This window comes from Nelumbo lutea, chromosome 3 (assembly GCF_056320005.1).
Source record: "Nelumbo lutea isolate HS-2025 chromosome 3, American lotus-T2T, whole genome shotgun sequence".
NCBI classification, from domain to species: domain Eukaryota; kingdom Viridiplantae; phylum Streptophyta; class Magnoliopsida; order Proteales; family Nelumbonaceae; genus Nelumbo; species Nelumbo lutea.
Genome location: NC_142686.1, coordinates 107,699,532 through 107,719,129, shown reverse-complemented (window position 1 = coordinate 107,719,129; position 19,598 = coordinate 107,699,532). Strand labels below are relative to the sequence as shown.

The 19,598-nt window shown below is 45.3% G+C and overlaps 2 protein-coding genes across 2 annotated transcripts; both read right to left on the bottom strand.

The window, feature by feature from the left end:
* Nucleotides 1–2,336: 2,336 nt before the first annotated feature.
* On the bottom strand, nucleotides 2,337–5,544 carry LOC148867463 (uncharacterized). Its single transcript, XM_088976479.1, has 2 exons — nucleotides 5,144–5,544; nucleotides 2,337–2,397 (listed from the first exon to the last, which is right to left on the bottom strand). Exons 1-2 carry the CDS (start codon nucleotides 5,542–5,544, stop codon nucleotides 2,337–2,339), a joined length of 462 nt encoding a protein of 153 aa, XP_088832605.1.
* Nucleotides 5,545–11,113: 5,569 nt separating this feature from the next.
* Nucleotides 11,114–19,231, bottom strand: LOC148867462 (Tudor/PWWP/MBT superfamily protein). Its single transcript, XM_088981559.1, has 2 exons — nucleotides 17,584–19,231; nucleotides 11,114–13,935 (listed from the first exon to the last, which is right to left on the bottom strand). The coding sequence occupies exons 1-2, from the start codon at nucleotides 18,878–18,880 to the stop codon at nucleotides 11,405–11,407; spliced, it is 3,828 nt and encodes a 1,275-aa protein (XP_088837685.1). The 5' UTR covers nucleotides 18,881–19,231; the 3' UTR covers nucleotides 11,114–11,404.
* Nucleotides 19,232–19,598: the final 367 nt, after the last annotated feature.

Genomic DNA, 19,598 nt, shown 5'->3' with positions numbered 1-19,598 from the left:
CCATAACTAGAAGGGCAAATTTTTCTTCATCTCCTGCTTTGAAGGTTGGTCATTCAGGTCGAAGTGGGGAGAGGCCTGTACAATAGTGGAGAAATGTCCCGCTCCGCTTTGAGACGTGGAGGCCACTGTTGTGGCACACCTGATCGTGTTAGGGATGGTCAAGGCCAAGCCCTTGGTGGAGGAGGAGCTCCCCTTGGTATTAGCGGGGCTCAGCCTTGCCCCCCTCGGTAGGAGAGGTTCCTTAGCTTTTCTACACGTTCCCCTCGTCCTCATCTTGTATACTAATTCATATTCTTTCTTTTGCAGAGGTACCAATGGATGCCAAGAAGCTCCTGCTCGAAAGTGCCCGTGCCAAGTAGAGAACCCAGGAGGAGAAGAAGGCAGGAGGGCAGACGTCGAGGAGGCCTGCCAAGAATGAGCCTATGAGGGGCAAGCGGGCATCAGTCCCGCCCAAGGAGGTTACTTAGCAATAAGTCCCCACCAAGGGGGCAACTCAATAAGTCCCTGCCAAGGGGAAGAGGCCGACCGAGGGGGCCTAGAAGTCGGTTGAGACATCCAAGAAGCCCGCAGAGGGGGCTGAGGCAGGTAAGAAGAGGCTTGCTGAAGGGGACTTGAGAGAGCAGTCATCGAAGAAGGTGTCCCATGTCGAGTGTCTGGTTGGGGATGCCACGAAGAAGCCTCCCCTTAAGGGGATTCAATAACCGAGGAAGGGGTCAACCAAGCCCTGGTGAGTGGGGCAATCCTCTCGAGGGATCGCTTCAGCATGATGCAAAGCGAATCGTACCACTTGGCCGAGGTAATTTCTGTTCTCATGCTTCATCTTGTGGTTGTTTCTTTGTTGTAGTCTTTACTGATAACTTTTGTTGCAGGCATGTCTTTACTTCGTCAGTCTGGGACACAGAATAAGCCTGACTTTGTCATGCCTGGACAAGCTCGAGAAGGAGAAGAAAAGCTCCAGGCTGCTATCGCCACTGCCAAGGACAAGTAGGACACCTTTAGGAAGGCCCACAAGGACAAACAAATGCTTCGAATGAAGATGGAGAATGACATGAAGGAAATGCGGGCCCACCTCATCAAAGAGCAAGAGGAGAGGATTCGCCTCAAGAGCATTATCAAATAGGCAGAGTGGCGGGTGACCCAGGCCGAGGAGCATGCTACCAAGGCCAAGAAGAGAGCAGTCGAGACGGAGAAGAGAGCTGCGAAGGCTGTGGCAGGGATGGAGGAGCAGGTGGCTAAGGCAGCGGCCAAGGCGGTGGAGGCTTTCAAGAAGTCCACCAAGTACTAGCGGGCCTTTGTGGAGTATGCGTCCACATCCTACTTGGATGGAATTGAGGACACCAAGAAGGCCCTCTTGCAAGTGATGCCCGACTTCGATGCCGAGGGGCTATAGATGATTCCTGACTCCCCTGACGAGGCTCAGGCTGCTGATAGCGTTGATGACTCTGCCCTTCCCCCGGCAAGCGGCGAGGCTTGATGTGATTCTTCCTGTGTTTTTCTTTCTCTTTTTTGAGATGGAAATGGACTCAGTCGTCGAGGTCGTAAAATTTTTTTGTAAATGCTTGATACTGAAGTGAAATGAAAAATACAAGCATTTTTTGGACAATGTGTTCTCCTATTTTCATTCTTTTGCTCTCTCTCTCTCTCTCTCTCTTTTCCGAGAGGTCTCTACCCCTCCCAACGAAGAGATCACAATTCAAAGATTGCCTCATAGTGGCTCACTTTAGGTACATGCTTGCTTTAGATTGTCAAGGGGCTAAGGCCGATGCAAAGGTATGCGACCAAGATGCAACTTGCTTAGCTCGTTTTTAACCTAAGTGTATACTTAGGCTAGGCTGAGGTGGTTTTTCCGAAGTATGGGAGGGGAGCCAAGGCCGAGATGCAGCTCGCCTGGTTAGTCTCTTTCCCAAATGGTTACTTTGGCGAGGCCGAGGTGGCGCTCCAAGGAGGTCGGGTCTCGGGCCGAGGCAAACCACCGAGTTGGTCGGGGTTTCCGTTTACTTAATCGCGCTAAGTGTATACGACTAGGAGGCCATCCACTACTGAGGCGGGTGGATGCCTCGACTGTCCTGATGTGTTTTAGTTTGGAGAGGCATTAAGATAGGGTGTTCGCCACTAGCTATGTAGCTCGACGAAAGTCCAGCTCGAGCGCATGGTCCTCGAAAGAGGCTGCACACTTTGGCTAGTCATGAAGCCAAGGGGTTCTGGGGATTTAATGAGAATACACGCTAATCATTGAGTCGACAAGGAACTTTCCACTTAAGTTATCAAAATTTGCATTTACTAGTAATACATCCGGAGGTTCTCTAAGTTCCATGTCTGAGGGACGGGTATTCCATCTAAATGTTCCAAATGAAAGGTGTCAGGGACACCTTAGCCTTGAACCGAACGAATTCATATCTGCAAAACAGAGAAACAAAAAAGAATTAAATCTAAAAGATTGCAGAAATAAAAATAACAGAAACGAAAATAAAGAAAAGAAAAGAATGGTTGATCAGATCGAGTGGCGGTAGTTGCAGATTGATTGAACAGCTTGCAGGAACCCCTCCTGACATGAACTGGGTGTCCTCCCCTTCTACAACCCTTAAACTCCTCAAGAAACTTTAGCCTTGTTAACTAGGTGAATTTACCAACCCCTTCTCCAAGGCCCCTGGGGTCCTTTTTATAGAGAAGGGTGGATATAACTGAAATTAGAGAGAAAATGGGGGCAGCAGGTGGGTTTTAGCAAAAATACGGGTGCTCTAGGGTTTCTAATGAATGGATAAGATGGTTTTGGGGTGATCCTATGGCTGAAAATAAAAGGAGAAGGCACCCAATATTATGTAGGGCTGAGATTTGGGCACTCAGAAATGGAAGGTGTAGATTAGAACATCTAGGGATGAAGGGTTAAGATTAAAAGAATAGGCGGTGCCCTAGATTGAATGGTTAGGATATAAGATGGAGGGAATGGATGAGATTTAATGGTGGGGAGATGAATGATGAGGATTAGAAGTTAGGTGGATCCTAGGGTTAGAATGCTAAAAAGAGAGTGCCCTAGAATTGATGGTGGAGATTATAAGGGATGGAAGGTGAGGATTTAGCAGTTAGGGGTGGCTAGGGTTTGTTAAGAGTGAAAAGAATGAGTTATAAGGTGCCCTAGGGTTTGCTAAGGCGTGGGGAGCATGCTAATACAGTAGGAGGGGCGCCAAACTGGGTTTAGTAGCTAGGAGGCACCCTCCTTGTTTTCAGTTTTTCACAAAAACACCCCCTCTCTCAACTGGACTTCACACCAGCTTCCCAAAATCTGCATTTTAGCCATGAAAACTTCCCAGTTTTGCACATAATTTGCACAGAGACCCTCAGAGGTCACAACATTGAAATTAACTGGGAAAATGACATAATTTGACTAATCTAAGGTAAAAAAATACCCCTGAATTGATGCCCTTAAGGCATTAAAATGCAGAGTTATCAGCGACTCTAATATGTGCCTACTCCCAGGCTTCTTCTAGTAGGTCTAAGTTTGCTCTAAGTGTTTCACTATTCTCGGCTTCGTTGTATGCTTTGGTTCCAAGCATTGGCTGGCCGATCTCTGATGGGATAACTGCATACGTATTGTAGGTCAGGACGAACGAGGTCTCTCCCATGACCATCCAAGGTGTGGTTTGGTATGCCTAGAGGACACTACTTAGCTAATCAGCCCATAGGCCTTTGGCTCGGTCTAGTCTAGTCTTCAGTCTATCTAAGATGGTTATGTAGGTGACCTTGGCTAGGCCATTTGTCTGGGGTAGCCCACCAAGTTGTACTGCTACTTAATGCCGAAGGACGCACACTACTCCCAAAACTTGGCGTCGTCAAATTTCTTCCTGTTGTCGGTAACTAGCATGTGGGGAAGGCCGAAGCAGCAAATAATGTTCTTCCAAAAAAAGCATTGAACTGCTCGAGCTATGGTGGTAGCCAGGGATTCTGCTTCTACCCACTTGGTGAAATAGTCCACAGTGACGACGAGGTATTTCCTACCCCCCGTTGCTTGAGGAAAGGGGCCGAGGAGGTCCATCCTCCATTCGGCAAAGGCCTAGGGGCTGCTGAGAGCCGAGAGGGTGGTGGCTCGATGATGGCATAAGTTGGCATATCTCTGGCATTGGTCACACTTCCATACCAGCTCGGCTACGTCTTTGTGAAGGGTCGGCCAAAAGTACCATAGCCTTAGTGTTTTTTGGGATAAGGCTTGGCCACCGAGGTGGTTATAGCAGATGCCTTCGTGAATTTCTTGAAACACATACTCGCCATCCTCCTAACGGAGGCATCAAAGGTAAGGAATGGCGAAGGATTTTCTATACAACTTTCCCTCTAGCAAGGTGTAGTGGGCTACCTGGCGTCGGAGTCGCTAGCTTCGTTCCTGTCTTCGGGCAGTCATTCTGTCAACAGGAAGCCGATGATGGGATTCATCCATGATGGTTCGGCCTCTACTAGAAGTACTTGGACTTCTTCTACAAAGGGCCGAAGTAGCTTCTCCACGCGGACGGTGCAACTGAGGGCTGCATCAAAGGTGCTTGCCAACTTAGAAAGGGCGTCGGCTCTTGCGTTCTCAACTTGCAGGACCTGCTACAAGGAGAAGTGCTAGAAGTGGTGGGCTAATTCTTGAACTTTGGCATGGTACTTGGACATGCTTTTCTCTCTGGCCTCGTACTCGCCATTGACTTGATTCACCACCAATTGCGAATCGCTGAAGGCTTCGACATATAAGGAGCCGAGGTCCCTAGCAAGCTGCATACCAGTGAGGAGGGCCTTGTACTCGACTTTGTTATTGGATGCGGGAAAGTCGAACCTTAGCGCATACTCTATGACTGCGTTGTCTAGGGTGAGGAGGATGAGGCATGCTCCGCTTCCTTTGGCGTTGGATGAACCGTCAACAAAGAGTGTCCAATTGGGATGAGTCACCTCGGTCAAGCGGTCCCCTTTGGCATCTTTGGGGGCTTGACTGAAAGTGCATTCTTCTATGAAGTTTGCTAGGGCTTATGCTTTGATAGCGGGCCTCGATTGGTACTGTATGTCAAATTCAGATAGCTCGATGGTCTATTTGGTTAAGCGCCCTGAGGTCTTGGGTTTGGTGAGGACAGCCCTAAGGGGTTGGTTTGTCAGGACCATTATAGTGTGAACTTGAAAGTACGGCCTGATCTTTCTAGCTGAGAGCACAAAGGCAAAGGCCAATTTCTCCACTTTGGGATATCTGGTTTCAACGTCGTAGAGGACCTTGTTGATGTAGTATATCAGCTTCTGTGTTTCATCTTCTTTTATCAATACTGAGATGATTGCCTCATCCTCGGTCGATAGGTTTAGATATAAGGTCTCTTCTGGGGCTGGCCAAGCGAGGAGGGGAGGTGAGGTGAGGTAAATCTTTAGCTCGTCAAAGGTGCACTGGCATTCTTCCGTCCACTGAAATTCCTTCAACTTTTTGATGGCGTGGAAGAAAGGAAGGTAGTGGTCAGTTGACTTCAACATGAAGCGGTTGAGAGCAGCTATCCGGCCAGTGAGTCTTCGAGTCTCCTTCACCGACCGAGGGGATGCCATGTCTAGTATGGTTTGTATCTTGTCAGGGCTGGCCTCAATGCCTCTTTAAGTAACAACGAAGCCTAAGAATTTGCCTAAGGTGACGCCGAAGGCACACTTGCTGGGATTAAGCTTCATGTTGAACTTCCGCAAAGTGTCAAAGGTCTCAGCCAGGTCTGAGGTGTGCATCTCAGTTTTCAGACTCTTCACCACCATATCATCCATGTAGGGTTCGACGCTCCTCCCCATCTAATTTTTAAACACCTTGTTGACGAGGCGCTAGTAAGTGGCCTTTGCATTCTTGAGGCCGAAGGGCATCACTTTGTAGCAGTAAGTGTCGTGCTCAGTGATGAATGAGGTCTTCTCCTCGTCCTCTGGATGCACCATTATTTAGTTGTACCCGGATAAGGCATCCATGAAGCTGAGTAGCCCGTACCCTGCAGTGGCACCGACGAGGTGGTCTATTCTTGGCAAAGGAAAAATGTTCTTAGGATAGGCTCAGTTAAGGTCTGTGAAGTCAATACAGATCTGCCATTTCCCATTAGCTTTCTTTACCAAAACCACATTTGACAACTATTTAGGGTAGTATACCTCTCGGATGAAGTCGACATCAAGTAGCTTACCAAATTCCTCTCCTATGGCCTTCCAATGCTTCGGTGCAAAGTTCATCTTTTTTTGTCGAATTGTCCTAGAGCTTAGGTCCACGCTCAGCCTATGAGTAATGGCCGAGGAGTCAATTCTGGGCATGTTAGTGACGGACCAAGAAAAAACGTTGATATTAATTTTGAGGAAACTTACCAGTTCGGATAGGCTCTCTGGGGGAAGGTTGGACCTAGCACAAATTGTCTTCTTGGGCTCGGCCTTGTCTAGGGGAACCGAGATGATATCCTCGACTGGTTGGTTAGGCTCACTAGTTCCTCTCTGAGGTCGAAGCCCTTTAGTGGCAATGCTTCCTTGTTCTTGCCCTTCAATGCTACAACATAGCACTAGCGGGCTGCTTGCTGGTCCCCACGAACAACTCTGACGCCGTGCTTGGTGGGGAATTTGAGAGCAAGGTGATTCGATGAGGTGGCGGCCCTGAGTGCGTGAAGGGTCGATCTCCCCATGATTGCATTGTAGGGCAAGCCTATCCTCACGACCAAGAACTCGTTTATCCTCATCACCTACCAAGGCTCGGTCTCTACTGTAACAAGTAGGGTAATTTTCCCTCCGGTCTGACCGCGTTACCGAAGAAGCCGACCAATGGAACATCGGCTGGCTGGAGGCGGTCTGGCACTATCTTCATTTTTTGAAAAGCTTCGTAGAAGAGGATGTCAGTTGAGGAGCCAGTATTGACGAGGATCCTCTTAACTACAAATTTTGCAATGATAGCCGAGATCACCAAAGCATCATCATGGGGGACTGTTACCCCCTTCAAGTCATCATCCGTGAAGGAGAGGGTTTCTTGCTGCTTCAATTTTTTGGAGGCAGGCCCGTGGATGTTCAAATGCCTAGCATAGGTCTTGCGGGCCGAGGCTGAGGCACCACCTGAGGTCATGCCCCCGGCGATGACGTCGATGACGCCAGCTATCTATTGGTGTTGTTGCTGCTGCTGAGAGGATGAGGCACTAGGCTCGCCACCCACGAACTACTTAAGGTGCCCTCGTTGGATGAGGGACTCTATCTCATTCTTCAAATCATAACAGTCCTCTGTGTCATGGTCAGTGCCATAGTGGTACTTGCAATATTTTTTGGGATTTCTCCTTTTGGGGTTCCTCTTCATCTTCTCATGCCACTTCATGAACTTCCCCTCTCCGATCTGCATCAGTATCTACATCTGGGTGGAGTTGAGTGGCATATATTGGCTGTAAGCCTGGGCCGAGGCTGGTGGCTTCTTGTGGTCCTTGCTGCTGTTGTTGTTGTGGTGGCTGCCTCCACCCTTCCTCTTCTTCTTAGGGGGCCCGTTGGGGCACTCGACCTCTCTTTCTTGGTGGTCCCCAGCTGAAGCCTCTTCGGCCACAATGTATTTTTGGGCCTTCTTGAGGAATTCTAGCTTCGTCTTCAACGGGGTCTTGGCGACCAAGCACTTCAGGGCCAAATCAGGGTAGAGGCCGTTGATGGCAGCATGCATGGAGACCATGGGGTCGAGGTCACGGACCTTGAGCTCTTCCTTTTTGAAGCGATCGATGTAGGACCGCAAACTCTCTCCCTGCTTCTGCTTGATAGACGTTAGCGAGATGACGCTCTTCTAGCATCGTTTGTTGCTGATGAAGCGAGCGAGGAATAGGTTGAAGAATTGCTCCCATGAGCGAATCGACCGAGGCAGGGGGTTGGAGAACCAATGACGGGCGGCTCCCCTGAAGGTGGCTTGGAAAGTTCCACACGTCAAGACGTCGGAATACCCATAAAGTATCATGAGCGCTCTAAAACTCTCCAGGTGGTCGTCGGGGTCCGAGGTCCCATCGTACATTTCCAGTGTGGGAGCCTTGAAGTGATGGGGGAGAGGCTCAAAGATGATACTTGGGGTGAAAGCATCCATCCTCCCCGTCGAATATCTCTAGTCGGCCAAGGTGTCAGCTCATCTCTCTTGAACTTGGTGGAGCTCGTCTTTGATGGCCCCGAGCTCAATCGTAGTTCTGCAGTCTGAGGGTTGGCTAGGGCTAGGGTTGGCACAAACTCTGAAATGCTCCGAGGCAGAACCGTGCACCTCCTATTTGGCGCAGCGGGCACCTCGGCCCTTGAATGGGCGCTGCGACAGCCGAGGTGCCCGCCCTCATCCCAGGGGTTCTTCCTCCAATGGTGGTGTTGCTCAGAAGGTTGGTTGTCTTTGAACCGCGTCAGCTCTTCCTTCCTTCGACTGGGAGGTCTCTCGTTGCTACGTGGTGGGCTGGCGGGTCAGTTGCTGCCAGACTTGATGTGCTCACGTCAGCCCTAGTGATTTGACACCCTGGCGGGGTGGTTGCCTTGGTGTTGTGTTGCATGAGGTATTCCAGATGGTCAAGGACTACCTGAAACTATTCATTCGTGACCAAGTTCTGGAGGTTCCTGGCTCTTCGTACCATGGTGTTTGAAGCTTTAGGAGATCTTGAGTGTGTAGTGTTTCGGGGAATCATCTTAGCGAACCTACCCACAGACAACGTCAATTGTTGATGCTCAGTTTGGTCGAGGGCAACAAAATAATTTCACTCCCAAGCTTCGAAGGAGAGCCAAAGGCTTTGAGGGTCCGGGGAGATGAGCCGAGGTCGAGGTGAGTCATTACTTCGGATGCCATAGAGGCCAAGGACTGGTACTGAGAAGGGTGTTCGAGGGAAGACGAGATGTTGTTCCTACTGTAGTGAATCTATGAGGGAGTAAGTGTCAGAGGCCTCGGGTGACTACTCGAGGCAAGGACTCCAACGATCAAGTCAATATGTGCACTGGGTAAGTGATGAGTCTGGAACCGAAGGGTCCAAACGAGGTCTCAAGTAGCACTAGGTCCTTAGAGGGGAGAGCACTAGAGATCCAAAAGTTTTGAATCCTTTACCTTGTGGGGAGTGCCTTGCATTTATAGCCAGAGCTGCTAGGGGGTAGTTGGACTTGGATGGTCCAGATGCGAGCCATACAAGGGCCTGACAAGATGTTCTGCCAATGCCACGCGGCGCCCTATGACTGGGGCCGCCTGGTCCGCGTCAGGTAACCCTGGGCATCCTCATGGTAAGCCTATGCAAGCGTCCTCCATTTGACACGCGTCAACCTTGTACAAGCCAGCCGAATGCACCTACATCATAAGGATAGCCCCAAATCTTGATTACCCCAACCCAAAATGGTGGTGATGATATACCAAAACGTAATGGGTGTTCTAAAACCTCCAAAAGGACCAAAACATATGTGAATTCACATCTAGACCTGTTCATGGGCTGGGCTGGGCTTTTGCTCTTCATTAACAGAAAAATTTCAAGCCCAAGCCCGAGCCCAAGCCTGGTCCAACCAATGGGCCTACAACTTGGGCCCAAGCCCGACCCTCATAAAAAGCCCGAAGCCCAGGCCCGAGCCCAAAGTCCAACCTAACGATGAAGATGATTAAAGGTAAACTTAACAAGAGTGAGGACTCACCGCCAGAGAGAAAAATGACCTAGTTCACTAGTGGCACTGGTGCCTAAGTTCACCCCTGAGAGTGAGAATGGGCCCATAGTTCGTCGGTTCCTAGGAGTCTAAGAGTGAGAATGAAAACCAAGAAAGTGAGAAGATAAAAGATGAAAACGATGTCAGCCGGAGAGAGAGAAAGAGAGAGACCGGAGAGAGAGAAAGAGAGAGACCAGAGAGAGAGAGAGAGAGAGAGAGAGAGAGAGATGACATAGTTCTTGTGGCGCCGGTCGCCAGTGCTTGAGTTCACAGAGTGAAAATGGTGTGTTTGGGTTCACTGGTTCTGAGAGTTTGAGAGTGAGAAATTGAGAATGAGAAAAAAAAGTGAAGATAGAACACTACTGAAAAAAAGGAAATGGGAAAGGGTTAGGTGGTTTAGGAATTTAGGGTTTAAACTATATAATAGTCAGACTAGGTCGGGCCCAGGCCAGGCTTTTTTGACAAATCCCGAGCCTGGCCCAAAAAAAATTTGAGTTGGGCTTTTAGGCCCAAGGTCAAACCCACGGGCTAAAACTCATGTTCAAGCCCAACCGGCCCATGAACAAGTCTATTATAAACCAATGCTTTAAAAAATGACCTGGAACCGTTTTGACCACCGGTTTCTAGGTTGATTATTCAACCGTTTGGTTCGAATGAATGACCTATTCTGACAAAAAAAAATAAAAAACAATAATTAAAATAAAAAACGGTCAAAAAACATTAAACAGATCGATGATTTGACTGCCCAAATCAATGGTGATCAATTCAATGGTTTTTAGTAAAAGACTTTGAGGTAAATGGAGTTAATTGACTAAATAATTCCCGGGTCAACCGCGGTTCGAAAGCATTGTTCTAACAACGCAATTAATGAAGCAGCCATTCATAATAGGTTGGGGAAGATGCTGGGGGGCCGTCGATTTCAACTTGTCCATCCAAAATGTGAGCCGGGGTTGGGACGGGGTCTCTTGATCTTGTTAATTTGTTATGCAGTCTTAGTGAGGTTGGGACGGGGTCTCGGATTGTGGTACTTGTAGCCACCACCAGGCCACTTGATCTTTATTAATTACCTTGAAAGTAGGGTGTATGGTTACCGCAAACGTCCATCTCTATTTGCCTATTCCCCATTAAAATGTTGTTAAATCGCCTGTAATCATAGTTAAAAGGCATGGAAGGCTTGGTTGGAATTTGGAACTTGGAAGTAAGGTTCAAAATATTGATATGGGCGTATCGGGCAAATCAATATTGTTCTTTTTTTATTTTTATTTCTAAAATTGGTTCAGGAGGCAGTTTAGGTCTCCTCCACCTGCTGAACCGGTCAGACCCCCGATACACTCATTATAAGGGCATATCAAAGGAGTCCCGAAACGATACGTATCAGCCGATACGGGCTGATATATGTCGATACTTTGAACCTATATATATATTGAAAATACAAGAAAAGAGATATAGTAGCCAATGGCAAGTGCCTGCCTGCCAATCGGGGCAGACGATCCCCAGAGCACAAGCAAAAGGGAGAAGAAATAATTCATTAGCAACAATCCGAGAGAGAATAATATCCATACAGATGATCTTTCTGTTGAGTATGAAATTTAGATTACACATGTGGCTCTTCATGACCAAACCCCACAACCGTACACTCCTCCCCACACTATTACTCGGTCCACCGGGGTCTTGACCATAGAGTTTTTACCAACTCTCTCTCTCTCTCGCCAAGCACATGCAGCCAACAAATAGTGAGTTCTCGCATTTGTTTGATTCAATCAAATCTTGGCCCTCGTTGGATTCTGAAAATTGCCAGTGGTCAGAGAGGGTGGTAAGGCACATATCCTAACGTGCTCTCCACATCAGTAACTATATCGCTGCACCTCATCAAAAGGCTCAGCATCTGATGAGAAATATCTATGGTGGTGGTGGTGATGGGAATATAATTCTGGTTGTTGTTGTTGTAGTTGTTCCTTGTCTCCACTTCGCTAAAATGCAAATGGTGTGATTTGGGTAAATGACCAACAACTCCACGACTCTCATGCACATCAGGAATACGAGGGGGAAGGGGAATAAATGGAGGCAGCGAAGGAATGACCTTTTGAAAGTTCTTAGTATTAACATCCATTGCAAGAGAAGATGATGCACCACCACCATCGGCATTACTACCATTGTTGTTGTTGTTGTTGCTACTACTAACCACCACCTGCTCCCCCCTACCACTCTCCTCACCTCCCAACATGAATTTTACACGGGGGCTCTCCCTTGTAACACCACCCATGCCATGCCCTGACTCATCTCCTGACGGCTTCTTTAGACATGACTTCAGCTGGACGGATGGTTGTGTTGGCTGCTGCTTCAGGGCTGCTTTCGGTCTTGGCTCATTTACAGTGTCACTGGCAACCACGGTCCTTGATTGCACTTCATCGGAAGTGACTTCTGCCCGCCACTTCCCAGAGTCAGGCATCTCTGGTGTTGGTGCTTCCAACTCCCGCAGGTGATAGTTTACCTTCACATTCCCAAACAGCGAGCTGTTTCTAACAGCATAACTATGTGCTACCTGGGCATGTGACTTGTGCTTGAACACAACCCGACATGTAGAGGACTTCCAAAATACTCGGGTAGCAGAGTGATCAAGAGGTCCAAATCGTGCGAATCGTGCCTTGAGCTCTGGCACTGATGGCAGCGATGTTCGGGGAGGGAATTTCATCACGAGCATTGTGGGTTCTGCTATCCTTGCAGGTGGTTCTGGCTTCTTTTCATAATCCGGCCTCATCTGCTTGGCCAGAATAGTCGTGCCAGCATCCTTGCCATCTTTGCGTTCTCCTCGTTGCATTTCTTGGGTCTTCTGGCTGCCAGCCTTCTTTTCAGTCATCAACTTCAACTTGTTCAATTTCTTCATCCTCTTTACAGCTATTTCTTCCTGGCGATCAGATAAACTTCGCTTCCGACCAGCTTTTGCTGGATCATCAACTTTAGAAAGGTGTTTTGGCGGTCTAGCAGAAGGCAAGTCCTTCACATCCTCATTAGGAACGGTGCCAGAAGCACCACCACTGGAAGATCTGTTTGTACGAAAATCAGATGTTTCAGCAGACTCAGTAAGAGGAACAAGAATCAAGCTTTTCTGATAAACGAGGGACCGGAACCGAAGGAGAACATGCCGTACAATGGCAGGACCATTCCGTTCAACACCATAAAAGGGATCAAGAGCAAGAGCTAATAGATCACCCACTAACTGTGGAAGTTCAACATCAATGTCCCCAATGTCAACCACTGGTGGTGCCATTGTAGCATCCAAGGGAAAAGGACTACTGACCCCATCAACTTTATCCTCTTGGGGAACCAAACCAATCCCAATGGATTTTCCTGCCGATTTTCTTAATGATTCCGCATCTTTGGAAGTCTTCAAACGCTTAGGTGGATGATCTGTACCAGTTTCCAAACCTAATTCCTTCTTTTTCTTCTTCTTCTTCTCCCTTACAGTGGATTTCTCAGAAACAGGATATCCACTTGGGCATTTCAGAACATTTACCCTATTAGATGCACCATCACTACCCACCCCACCAGCCCTATCAAGAGGATTGGGACCAAGAGATAATGGAGGTGTAACATTGCAACCTACCTGCACTTCCATTGGTTGATGATGATCTTCAAGTGTTGTTGGCATTCTCTGTTTGGGTCGTTCAAGTACTTCAAAAGTGCTGGATAGTTTTGTGTTCTTGTGTTCTGCACTGACCAAACTGGATGGTTCAGAATCACCAATCATGGTACTGGAACAATTGTCTGATCTAATTTTTCCCTTCTCCCGCAAGGCAGATACCTCCTTGTCTTGATACAACTTCTTATCTTCTGGACCCACTTGCATTTCAGGAGTATGGCCATAAGCAGTAGGCTGAGTTGTAGGAAGACCAGCAGCTAAACTGGTTTGCAAATCAACCTGACTAGTGTTAACTTTCACATCAACTGAACTCAGTTTAGCAACCATTGGTTTCTTATCCAAATTCTCTTCCTGCCCAGATACACCCTGATTCAGAACTGCACCTTCCCCACCTACAATTCCACTTTGGTCCTGTCTTCCAGGGGCTTGGGTCTTTGTTGAGACAACTGGAGCTCTCCTTTGTAATACATATTCTCCAGCTCCTAATGTTGATGTTCCGTCCTTGAAAGCTGAAGGCACTAAGAAACTTGCTTGCCCTTGATTTATATGGTAGGCCCTTGCATCATTTGGTTCATCTCTCCGTTTTAGAACATACTTGTCTTTCTTTAATTGATCCTTGACTTTGATGGTCTTTGCAGTGCCCTTTTTTTCACCAAGAGATTCAGCAATCACAAGAGGACCACTCAAAGGAGCTGGAAACAGAAACAAACACACTCGATGAGACATGCATAATACGCAAATATAGAGTGACATTCATGGTACAAATAGGAATATAGAAATTAAATGTTCTAAACCTACAAAGCTGCCACTCGATACAAGCCAAAATTGGATAACAGAAACCATATTAAAGCCGGTTTATCAACTTTTGATTAATTCCCTCTTGAGCATTGGAAAACAGCAATAAAAGGAATAAAATTCTTTTGAGTTGCTCACTTGGATCTGACCATCACAAGCTGGAACCAAACAAACCAGAAGAGGCAACTAAGATAAACACCTACTGAATTTTCTGATGAACTAAAAAACAATACCAATAGCCATTACATAAAAGGAAACCATTGAATGTTTGGGTATCCAAAGAGAACATTGTAATACAATGCAAGTCTCTGTTATAAGAAAGACTCTTGTTCATTTGAAATTTCCCGTGTTAGGAAAATAATAAATTGCAAAAGAGTATCCACCTCCTTCAACAAAACCAATATCTGTGGTAATATTTTTCCAGGATGTGCATGATGTGCAGTAAGTCAGCAACAAGCTACCTCACTATAGAGGTCCATAATAGTGACTCGATTCCAGGGGCATTCTGTCACTTGCAAAACCACATCTCTAGGTAATTTTGGTATTGGTGACAAGAGTACATTTCTGACTTCAATTGTCATTGCAACTTCTGGGTTGTCAGCTTTTTCTCACATGCAAAGCTTCAACATTTAAGTTGTAGTAGAAAGCCACAATGAATGCAGCTGATATTAAGAGAAGCAAATATCGTTAGCAGTGCAAATGGGAATGGGACTTAACTCGATTCAGATCTACAAACTGTTTGGCCAATGCATTAGCTAAACAAAGAGTGCAATATATTGGGGATACATGTAAGGTAAATGGATCAAAGAGCATAGGTGACTGGAGCTAATGGACCAGCCTAAAATTCTCACAAGGGGTGCTTAGCGCCACTGGTATTTATTAAAAGTTAGGCCTTAAAATTAATAAAACTTGATTGTTACAAACCACAGAAAGAGAAAACAAAAATCCTTGGTTTACAGAACAGTAAGTATAAAACAGCATTCCAACTACAGGGCTAAATTATCCAACTAATAAAATGAACACAAAACTGGTCCATAGATAGCATCCATGGATCAAGTTCCAATCAATCCAATGTTAGGCTCTTTTCCATGCAGTGTTTTAAAAGCGCAAGAGCCAATTTGCACCTGAGGCACACGCCTATTAAGCAAGGCGCAAATTACAAAAGAAAAGGTAAAAAATAAAAAAAAAATCAGAAATTTCATAAAAAAAATGTAAAATGCAAAAATTTCAAAAAATATTAAACATAATGTTAATAAAAAATATAAACTTTTAAAATAAATGTTTTAAAAAACCTATTATCTAAAATTAAAATACATAAACATAACATGTAAAGCGTATCCAAATGAAAATTTAAAAATAAAAGCAAACATATAAAGCATTGTCAACCATGTAAAACCCACAATCTCTTTTTTCCTTAATTGCATTGCTTCAAATAGCTAATGTGATGTAAAACATATTGCATTCTTGATTCTATGAGTCGCCTTTGTACCACACCCCTCGAGGCAAGCCCGAACAAGTCTATGTTAGGGTCTGAAATTTTTATTTCTCACATAAAAAATAATGATTTTATAACTTTCATTGCCTTTTAAGAAGATACTTCTATTGCAATGAATGAATGAACAACATTAGCAAATAGGGGGTTCTCACCTGTGCGCCTAGGCGCACCTGAGGTGTGCCATTTAAATCACTGTTCCCACACAATTTAAAATACAAAAATATAAGCGTGTGATCCCAATTGCTACACCTAACCTGCTATCTGATACAGTTCCAGCATTAAAATCTTGAGGTAGTCGTTGTCTTTTATCATATCATTAATCTAAGAAAAAAAAAACAGCCCTGTCTACTAAAGTCCAGTCCTTTCATCAACATAGGGAACACTAGATTCTTTTTTTTTATCAATCACTAGATTCTTTTTTTACATATGGGAAAAACACCTAAAGGAGCTAACGAAAAGAGACCATACCACACATGTCCATAAAACAAATTTAAGTTAAGGCCCAAGGAAAATCCCTAACTAAACTAAGAGGAGATAGACAACCCATGTTAGCTAACCAGGCAGCAGCTTGATTTCCTTCTCTCCAAATGTGAGAATAGGCAATGTGCTTGATTTCCTTCCCTTGTATATTTTTATATAAAGCCTTAAAACCATATATGTCAACCTTCCAAAAATTCATAATTATTGGAAGAACCCAAACTTAGAATATTTTTTAGAACAATGTAATCACTATAAAATAAGAAATTACATGATAAGCTCCTTCTACTTTCTTTGTATAGACACGTGATTCATAAATTAAAAGAATCCCTAAGTTGCATGTCAAAATTTTCAATCCCTCACTCTGTTAAAGACCATTTATAAGTCAACAAAAATATCCAATGAAGTGTAAACCTCGAAGATACCATCATTCTTTCATCATTTAAGCCTCCACCCCTAAAACCTACAACCACATCCTTTTTGTTACAGTGAGTGCGTCTTACTTTTCTTAAGAAACCCAAAATCCAACAATATCACATGGCCCTTGGATCTCCACTCGAAAGAACAGTGAGAATCGAAAACAAAACACCAATGAACTAACCAAAATATAAGTATTCAAATAGAGCCTCAAAATATAGGTAACACTTGTATACGAAGAATCAGGAAATTTTATCATAAAATGGTAAACCCAATGAACTAACCAGACGACCAATATTCACAATATTAGATTCTAACATCAAAATCAAAATAAAACCACCAAGTTTGTGTGCATTGAGCAGGAAAACTAAACAATGTAGTAGTTTTCATACTCTTTGGAACTTGGAAGTTCAAACTGCATCTACCACTAAAATAACAATCTCAAGACTGCTAAACTATCAAATTTAGAATCCAGATAGGATCTTTCAGTTCAAAACAAATAGCATGTCATTCCTGAGTCCATCAAGTTAAAATAAATAAATAATAGCATGATAGTTTGAAAAAGGCCATCACTTAAGAGAAACTATTCAATTCAAAGGAACCTTAACACCCAATTAGAGGAATCAATGCCCCATGAAGACAGTCCAAAAGTTAAAATAGAAGAATAATAAGCGACTAATCTAAAGGATAATCCAGTTAAAAATGAAATATGTTGATCACACAATGGGTGAATGATGCACGTGATGTTCAGCAATCAGCACAACAGCCTCACTCCGATATCACAGTGCAACATAAAGAGGCAAAATCCAGCATATCTTACAGAAAAAAGCAGCTCCACTATATTATTACCCCACTACTGCGGCTATTACTTAATGTACAAAACAGAAATAGCATTTATCTCTAAAAAATGAGTGAAATATTGGCATCTCAGACATGTACTAGAGTAGGAAGCACATAAATGACACCATTAGTCAAGTATGTCTCAAAAAAATTAAGGGCACTGTTTTAGAATGTTAAAGATTGTTGCATTGATCTGCATGAAAACAAAGACATCCTACAGTAACTTTTCATATGCATTCACATCAAGGTTGAAAAATAATTGTAAAGAAAGAAATGTCAGAATAACAAGCAGGAAATATAAGACACTAATTTATACCTCGAGATGGTACTTTGGCAGGCTGATCCAAAAACCCCATCAGATCTCGAGATGGACGTACAGGTTGCATTCCAAATGCCTCAGCATAAGTCGCATCAAACTCCTCAAACACTGCTTTACGGTATGCAAGAACAGTAGCCATGCTCTTAATCCAATCAATACTCCTTTGGTCGGTACTCTGAGGCATCAACGCCAACTGCTGTACAAAAGAAAGTGTGTCCACTGGCTGAAAGCTATCTCTTGCCTTCTTAACTTGCTCCAGTGAATAAACTCCCCCAGGTTCATACCCACCCACGTCAACTACAAAGTACCCTGGCAAACTTGCAGGCCGGAAATTGAATGGGTTCCGACAAAAACAAGTCAACCCAAGAGCACGTCTCCTGCTTGCCTCATCAATTGCCTCTTCCACAGCCTTGATGAAGTTACGAGAGTTTGTCTGGCGTGATTTCTCAGCATAATGAGGATCAAAATGAATGAGCTCTGCTGGGTCAAACCATCCATAACTGCTATCACCAAAGAAAGCAACCAGAACATAACCCTCTCTCTTTGACCGCCGCACTGAAGATGATGCAAATGCTTCATTATAGATGTGTCCCGGCCACCATGGATGGGATTTAACCTTACCCCATACCATATCTCCGATTTCAAACCCATAAGGCAATACCTTCGCTGCTTCTGCTCCCAATGACCCAGGCATCTCAGTTGCAGCGCATCCACTGAGACTAGGATATGAAGAATCAAAATCTGAAACAGGTTTTCCCTCCATGGTTTCTATATCTCCTTTTGTTTCTATAGAAGAAACCCTAGCTCCTTCACCATTCCCAGTCGTTAAATGCTCCATTCCGGTGCCATGAACAGAGAAATAATCATTGCCACCACTAGGTGGTAGATCCTCCGTCTTAACTTCAAAAGGCCCATCGTCAATTACTCTACCGCCTACTCCATAATTGATGTCCGAAGAAATCTTAGCTTCCTCGGATGCTGTCTCTGTCACTTCAGGAATTCCAACATCAGAAACATCAGTCCTGCCACTCGCTACCTCCCTACCCGAAGCCCTAACTTCAGATTTGCTCTTCGATTCCCCAAAATCGGCATTCGGAGAAACCCTAGTTTCCCCGGAAACCCTTCCACCATCCCCACTAATAGAATCCCCATTCGAGACATCGATTCGCTGTCGGCTAAGCGTATCGCCTGAAACCCTAGTTTTTTCGGGTGGTTCAACCCCGAAAAAATGCATATCAGCCGCGACATCAGGTTTTCTATCTAATTCGCAGTCGGTGTTCATCACAGATATCATGGCGCAAGATAAATCGAAAACCTATGAAACAAGCGTTTGTATCTTCGAAGCGAAAACCCTTGAGATTCGATACCAGAAGCCATACCTCTTAAACCTAGCTTTCAGACCAGACCTAACCAACAACAGCCATGCATTTCTTGCTTCTCGGGCCGAATAACGCTATTCCAAACCACAAAAACGCTAACAGATTGGTGAGTTTCAACGATTATAGTGTGTTTTCCCCTTTCCCGACCTCCTGTCTCCCTCTCCCTCTCTCTCTCTCTCTCTCTCTCTCTCTCTCTCTCTCTCTCTCTCTCCAATCTCGATCGATCGATCCGCAGGGGTCTGAATCTGATAGAACCGGAACGAACAAATACCCACCCGGGCGAGACAGATCGTGTTTTATAGCCTTCTAGGGTTTAACCTCGAATGCCGGTGCGGCGCTTCACAACATAAACGTGTCTTATTGTGTCCGGCCAGTCCGTTGAACCGGGAACGTCGATCTGGTTGATCCGGGTTCGTCGAATTTGGTCTGGGGTCATCAATACAATAAAATCCTTAAATTCATCTCATTATCTCAAGCAAATTCGGCGGATGACCATGGCACTGGTTCGACCAGTAGTTTTGATCCCGGACCATGATGAACAGTCGAACACGATGCAACTGCAAACAGACCGGACCTGCTCAAAACCAAGGATGTAAGTGGGTCGGGTTAAGTGTAAGCCCGATGACCCGACCG